Genomic DNA, 7,561 nt, shown 5'->3' on the forward strand with positions numbered 1-7,561 from the left:
ATCTGAGTTGTGTGGCCTTCCTCCATCCAGCTGTGGTGGCAGGCAGGCAGTCAGACTACTGTACTTTTCTCCCACTTCCAGTAAATGTATTTAGAGGAGATTACAGATGTGATCCAGACAAAAAGGCAAACTCCCTGGTACTGTCTGAGTGTTTGTCTGTAGTAGGGCAGGGAATAGATCCTGAGGTTGTAATCTCAGTGGACTGGGGTAATCACGTTGTCACTTTCATCAATACACTGGGATGAGAAGAAAGCAAGGTACCTTCTGGTGTTATTTTTTCGGGGTGCTTGTTAGGAAATTTCCTTTTCTCCTCAGTTTCTGCAGAAATGCAATATTTCACAAATACCTTTGACTGAAGCTCTGCACATGGAACTCTTCAGCCAAGTTTGCAATGAAGCAGATTTATGGATTTATGGAAACTGATTTTGTTTAACTGGATCTGACAAGATAAAACCCTCTTATGCATGTCTGTCAAATCAAAGATGATAATATCCACATCCACATTTGCTCCAGGGGCCTCAGTCGATTCAAGTCCACTCCTGTTTGACTTTGGCAATCTCAGGATTGTTTTTTTCAGTGAGAGTGAATTTATCCCAAGAAAACTTGCCGTTGTCTTTTTTTAAGCCAGGTATGCCATCCGCTAATTATGTTAAATGAATCTTTAAAACAAGACTGGGCTGTTGAAATGAGCTCATGTGTGTAGAAACCACTCCTGCAGATCTCATTGATTTACAAAACAATTTTGACATTGTCTTTGTAAAGCCTGCTGGAGGCTCTGCAAGCAGAAACACAAAACACCTGTGATGCATATTGTTGCACTGGGTCTAGATTCCAGATTCCTCAGCCTTCAACCACCGGCTTTCTCCTTGACTTACAGTTTTTAATACACAACAGAGTGTGAATACGCTTCAAACTTCGTAGTGGAGGGCTTCACAGGCCCTAAGGCCATGGACGTTTGTCAGCACATGAAAGTAAGATGCTTAAACTCACTGAGGGGGCAAAGAAAAAAAAATACCGAGATTAGACTTTCACATCACCAGTTGTTGTCAGGATCTGCCACAGCCTGTTGGAGAGAATCAGTCTCAGGTTATTCTCAAGTCAGACAGGAAAGAGAAAACAGCAATGAAAAGCAAAGGAGGATTTGTTGAACTAGTTGTCTCCATTCAGTTCACGTTCATTAAAGCTAATCGCACTTAATAAGCCAGGAGGAGCAGACTCCCAGTCCAACGGTGCAGGAGTCCAGCTGCCAGGCAGATAACAATGCCAGCAGCACTGAGCCCTGCGCAGCAAATCAGGACGCGCTCCCCCTGGTTTTGGGTTTCATTCCCACTGGCACCAAAACGAGAGACCCCGTGACTTCTGGGCTGGCCCGTCTTCACTAGCTTTACTGGCTTACTCAGGGATTGTAACACACTAGATGGCAGCTTCCTTGTAGCCGTCGCTTTTTTAAAAAGCCAAGTTTAAATGAATTTAAACTGACACTTAATCTGTTTGAATGACACTCATAAAACACCACACTCACAGACCATAAATTTAAAGAATCTGACCAGTTCATTGTTGTTTGAACATTATATTTATTTTTTTTCCACTCGTCGAACATCGGTTCAGAGCATCAGATGGTTTGATTTGTATTGAAATTTGTCATCACATCATAAATTAAACCATCTCTCAGCTTTCCTACACTGCTCCAAGTGCTTTATCCACAACTGCCACAGTCACGCTACTCCACTAAAGTCTCAAGCTTAGATTTTACAGGATTGATATTTTCTCCATTCACCTGTTACACTAACTGCTTCATATATCCCCTCCTGTTTGATAAACATTTTACAGTTACACATCCAGACTGGAAAAGTTCCTTCTGCACCATGGCAGCTCCACAGGCAAAGAGAGCAGCAGCTTCTGCCACAGTCTCTGCCTCTGTTTCTCTTGTTGTGTTGTATTTTTACAGCCTGTAAAAGCACAAAAGCACAAAAGGCCGCCTCATTAAGTCTGACATTCCCTAGTCTCTGCCAGAAGTTTTATAAGAAATAAAAAAACATAGTGTGAAACATACAAGTCCTGCCCTGCCAAACGCCATACGACGCCATGGCAGCCAGTTGGGTGGGTTTTGTAATGAGGGATTACACGGATGGCTGAGTTTTTGATGCTTGTCGGTGTCATAAGGAACAGGTCAAACTGTGTGCCGTCTCTCAGACATGCATGCACAAACAGGCAACGCACACAGAGGGTGCTGTGCGGCAGTTGTTTGTCGGACGGTATAATCGGAGAGAGGGTACTTCAGGTTGGTTTCTGCAAATCTGTGTGCATGCGTCCAAGTGTGTTCATTTAACTCATCAGGGGGTTTGTCCCATTTGGAGTGTTTTGGCCAACTTCATTCTGCTTTGTCTCCATGGGAGGAGGTCAAAGGCCAATATAGAGACACGAGTCATGGCTTGTTTTGCACTCGGGCCAAATTGCCTGAGCATTGGCCTTTTCTGAGGAGCCTGATTGAAGCAGCTTTTGTAGCCAGGTACGGAAATATAAATAACATTTAGCAGTTTGACCACCATTTAAAACAACTGTGTTCTGCATTTTAGGTTCCTGTCAATATTACTTATTCACTTTTGATAGTTTTGGACACTCAGAGGTCTATGCACAAGGGTGAACTTAGGTGTCTGAAGTTTCTGTGAGTGAGAGGGTTGCTGCCAAGACGACAGCTGATGTTAGTTTGGAAACAAATCCCCTTTAGACCAAACTGCTGAGCCACAAAAGTGTCTGTACTTAATTGTTTGAATGTGCAGAAAATGACGAAACACCCTCAAATTATCAGAACATGCAGGCATGATACATTTAAATCATCAGAATGATAACAAACAGCAACAATTAGAAAGTAAAAAAGAAAAGCTCATTTTCCCTGGAGTCAGCCTCTTCTCCATATTACATTCCTCTCCTCGCATCCATCCATCCATCCTTATTGTTTATTCTTGTAGGGCCATTGGGAAGAGCTAGAGCCAATCCCTGTTGACACTGGGTGTGGACACCAGTCTATCACCGGGCCGACTCATAGAGACAAACAATCACTCGCTCTCACATTCACACCAGTGGACATCGAATCATCTAATGTGCATGTCTTTGGGCTGCTGTGAGGCACCGTGCTGCTCTCTCTTAATACAGAAACAATATTTAGTTGGTCTCATCCAATCGTAGTACACATTTATTCGTAGGCAACAACACTACTGAGCGTGAAGGCGTTGTTTTTGACCTTGACAACATTAATTTGACAAAATATCTTATTAGCATTTTCCAACCATATATCTCAGAGTCTTCCTCAGCAGATGGTGTTTGCTCTTTATTGAGCTCCTTTAAAGAAAAAAGTTGGAAGCTGAAGGACCTTGAGTAACTCCAGACATTTTTCCTCACTGCAGGCTGTGTATGCATATGGCTGTGTTGTTTCTATTTCCCTGCTCACTCGATAAGTTACATTGCTCATCATTTTGAGGTGTAGTGAACAGGTGCAAATTACAAGTTGATTTGGATACATCCTTATCTGCTTTGCGCACAAGGCAGTGATTTACTCGGCTGTCACAACTGTGCAATGAGAACCGAGCTACATCTCTTTAGCCACACTTAAAGATTCAATACTGGTGACGTGCTGCTGCGGGCCGTACACACACGGTCTTAACATGTTAGATCGGCTTCCCAGCCTGAATGCTTCTGCTTTGAGTGCTGACGTTACAACAAGAACAAGAGTGTATGTCCCTCATTTGTGTTGTGTTTCTTCTTGCAGGAGCAGTGCTTCCTTAACCTGGAGGCTCCCATCAGTAGAGTCTGTGGTTACGACACACCCTTCCCCCACATCTTTGAACCCTTCTACATCCCCGACAAGTGGAAGTGCTTTGATGCGATCAAGAGGATGATCAACTACTGAGCCTCTGTCAGGTACAAAGATCTGGCGGCTTCCTTTGAAGCTCATTAGTGAAGAACATGCAGCAATTTTTATTAAATTAGTTCATATTAATGTCAACAACTGACTTATGAACTGCGTAGTTTAATTTAATAATGTAGCCATAAAGATTTGAAAATTTGACTTAAACACATGACTATATAGTACATCCCTTATATACTCCATACAACCCCATATTTACTTCCCAGCTCACATTGACTTTTATCTGCCAAATCAAGCAAATAAATGAACATTTGCATTCGACCACGTTAGTTAAAGGAGATATTTGAGTGGCTATTTGTAAACAGACTAAAACTCAACAGTGGCTGCATTTAAAGATGCTTTCTGCTTCAATTAGTGAGACACACTGACATTACACCTAATGATAATACAATAAAGATGGAAGTTTGTAACTAGTTGCCAAGAAGCCAACAGCAAGAGCTGGACAGATTTATTCCAAATGGAAACGGCAAATACAGTAAAAAAAAAAAAAGAAAAGAAGAAAAGACGGGACTGCAGCTAATTAATACCACACAAAGTTAGTGGACTGGAGAGAGATACACGATTTTAAAAAGAGGCAAAATCAATACACTAGAGGCTGAAATATCCTGACTTTTATTTCCAAAAGTGGATCAAGTTCTTAAAAACAATGAAGCCTGCATTTCCTCTAAAGCTTGACGAAGTCTTTCAATACACCGAATCCTCACATCCTTCAAACTGTGCACGCCCAGGTAGTAAATCTGTAGTCTTGGCCCGAAACGTCCATGTATTTAATAACATTTTCTCCATAAGTCATGTGTGCAGACTTCGGAAGACTTTGTAGTCTCCAGTCTGAAACCAATGACATCATCCCTGTACTCTCCGGTAAATTGAATTTTCTATGTGAAAACAGTGGGTGCCCTTTTAAAGCTTCATTCGACATGTTCAAGTCATATCAATCTAATCTTTCCAGCATTACTGCCACTTGGCACGATTAGCTTTGCTTATCTTCGCATGACCACAATTTCCAGTCAGTTGTTCTTAACAAAGTACAAATTTTCAGGTTATATCTTGTTGAAAAAGTTTCCGTTATTGTTGTTTTCATTATTGTTCAACTTTAAGATTATTTTCTCAATTTAGTTGGTTTACAGGATATCCTTAATAGCGGGGAAAAAAGCTCTCCACAATACGCAAATGCCCAACAAAGTCTTAAACCCAAAGATGCTCAGTTTACTCTGTAACACAAAAAATCAACTGGTCTCCATAACTAATAAGTTTTTGGCATATTGATGGAAAATATGCAGAGATGATATTTAATGATTCATCTTATCTATTATTTTTTTAAATTTTACCTGCCACTCTAAGTCACTCTCAAAATTGCTGTTTTTCAGTCGCCAATAAAGAAATGGCAAAAATGTAATGGTGCATGGAGCAATCCACTGACTTGGGGGATGGCTTCAGCTGTGGACCACATCTGTCCCACTGCTCCATCCAATCTTAAAAGGCCTCCTTAATCATCAGTGTATAAACTCTACAGTCCTGAATGGAAACAATTTTGGTGCATTTAAAATGTCAGAATTGTAAAAAAAAAAAAAAAAAAAAAAGATCAATAAGAAGCTGTGTAGAATTATCTGTCCGTACCTCAGTAAACATTGGAAAAATACCTGTTTAATTGTTCCAACACTGCACATGGTCTGTGTCTTGTTCTTGTTCTGTGCAGTAGCATCACACAAATACTGTGGAAAGTTTCTGTAGTTACAAAAACCAGTAGTAAAAGGTTATCACTCAACTGCCCAGGCCCTTTATGTGCTGAAGGGTGTTTATTCTCTGTGGCCATGCTTCCTTTTCCACTAAAGCCCCTCAATGTGAAGCTCAAGTATCTGTAGGAGCGCGAGGCATCTGTTTCAGGTGCACACACACCTGTATTTAAAGCTGCCGACTTGTAATCAGACCACCCAAGACTGGTCTTAGCGGCAAGTGTTAACAGAGCCTACCTGTCATGGACGTGCTCCACTGGGCTGTGAAACCCTAACCTCCTATCGCTGTGTTGGTCGGACTGTTGTCTTTCATTAGCTGCCGTAGTGTTGAATAATTCCCCTTTGGAGAGTCGGGCGGTTTTATAATCACTGTCAGTTTCATCTTGACTTGTAGCCATTACAATTTTGGCCTCAATGTAGATGGAGCAAGGAGCCATTAATAAAACACTTAATTGAATCCAACATGTCACCTCTCCTCCCCACTTCTCAGTATCTCCATCCAGCTCGACTTTTCCTGCTCGTCTGCCATCCACTGTCACGCCAAGTTATTCTCTTTAACTTACTGAACCTCTCATTCTCCAGAGGCAGCTTCTGGTAGCCCTGAACTCCATGCTCTCCCCTTTTCCTCCTCCTTCATCCAATCACTGGAGAGCAGCCAGGAAAAGACACTTTGTTGACCATCCAATCAGGAAGCAGTATCCAGATGGGCTCCATGTCCCTCCGCGTCATCCAGCTAAAAGACTGTTACATTACCTCTGGGTTAGGGAACGTGATTCTGCGACAAGGGAAGATGTCCTGATGCGGGCTATATGAAGAAAACTCTCAAATTCGATTTCCTCTTAAATAAAATAAAAAAAGTTGGATACTGTGTGGGGAAGTTGTATTTGGTTGCATTTGTGACCGTTTGCCTTTCTGTGCTGTTACTTTAGATTGATTGTGTCCAACGGTGCTCTAATCTTTATTTAGTTTGACATGAACTGAACCTTACTGTACTAAAAAATGGATCTGTGGTTTTTAAGGAAAATAAAATAATCTGAATCAGTATGGTGATTTGCATTGCTTCAAATTTGTTGGGATTTTTACTCTGTTGTTTTGGCAGCAAGACACAAACAAGTTGCATATAATACACTTCTGCTCATATGATTAAGAGCAACATATATCCTACCAGACTGGTAAAGTCTGAATTTTATGGGTCTTCTGATGAAAAATGGGAGTTTTACAGTGCCAAGACCTGTTTTACAACACGCCAACACATTTATTGTATTATATAGTAATTTTTCAGTGAGCTACATTTTGTCCGTAGGGAAAACCCAAACTAACGCGTTTCAGTTACTGTACTTTGATTTAAAGATTTAAAACTGTAAAAGTGCATTACATCATGGCCACAGTTTGAACTTTTGTCCCGCTATAAAGTTTAAAGACCTTTCCATTTTATCACTGCTTCCATAAGAAAATTGTCTTTCCTTGTTAAACTAGTTGTCTATCTTTTACCATTTCAAATTTCAATATGAGAGTCATGAACTCCAAACCTCTGTCCATCTGCTGCATGAGTTTCTGAGAAATGGTGGGTAAACGATTACTTAAACAACCATGAAAACTGCCCGTCAGAAATTGGAGGTCTGCCCATGCCTCCATTAGCAGACGCCGGCGAAAAAAATAAAAAAGCAAAATGTGTCCACAACCACTCTGCCGCTCATATATCTACAGTAATGCGCAGGCAGTGCAAGTGAGTTGGGGAAAGCAAGAGTGAAAAATGTAAAGCTCCTTCACTTCGGAAGAAGCAGTGTTTGTATCAGGATTAGATGGACGAAATATTGACTGATACTTACAGAATTCTTCAGGGGGGGTAGATGTGAAGTCTCACTTCAGGGTGGCAGTTGAACAAATCTCTTACCTTAGACGA

The 7,561-nt window shown here is 41.1% G+C and overlaps 1 protein-coding gene across 2 annotated transcripts in view; it reads left to right on the top strand.

The window, feature by feature from the left end:
- The window catches only part of bckdhb (branched chain keto acid dehydrogenase E1 subunit beta), a 53,001-nt gene extending 46,293 nt beyond the window's left edge, over window positions 1-6,708 (top strand). The window contains exons 10-11 of one of the 2 annotated variants that reach the window (XM_085802774.1): window positions 3,767-3,918; window positions 6,149-6,708. In XM_085802774.1, the coding sequence (XP_085658900.1) occupies window positions 3,767-3,907 (141 nt within the window). In that variant the 3' untranslated portion in view covers window positions 3,908-3,918; window positions 6,149-6,708. The remainder of the gene's footprint in view (window positions 1-3,766; window positions 3,919-6,148) is intronic. The other variant, XM_085802773.1, reaches the window with a different exon arrangement.
- The last annotated feature ends 853 nt before the right edge of the window (window positions 6,709-7,561 follow it).

The sequence above is a fragment of the Trachurus japonicus genome, chromosome 16, assembly GCF_045865225.1.
Source record: "Trachurus japonicus isolate A0001 chromosome 16, Traja_1.0".
Lineage (NCBI taxonomy): Eukaryota > Metazoa > Chordata > Actinopteri > Carangiformes > Carangidae > Trachurus > Trachurus japonicus.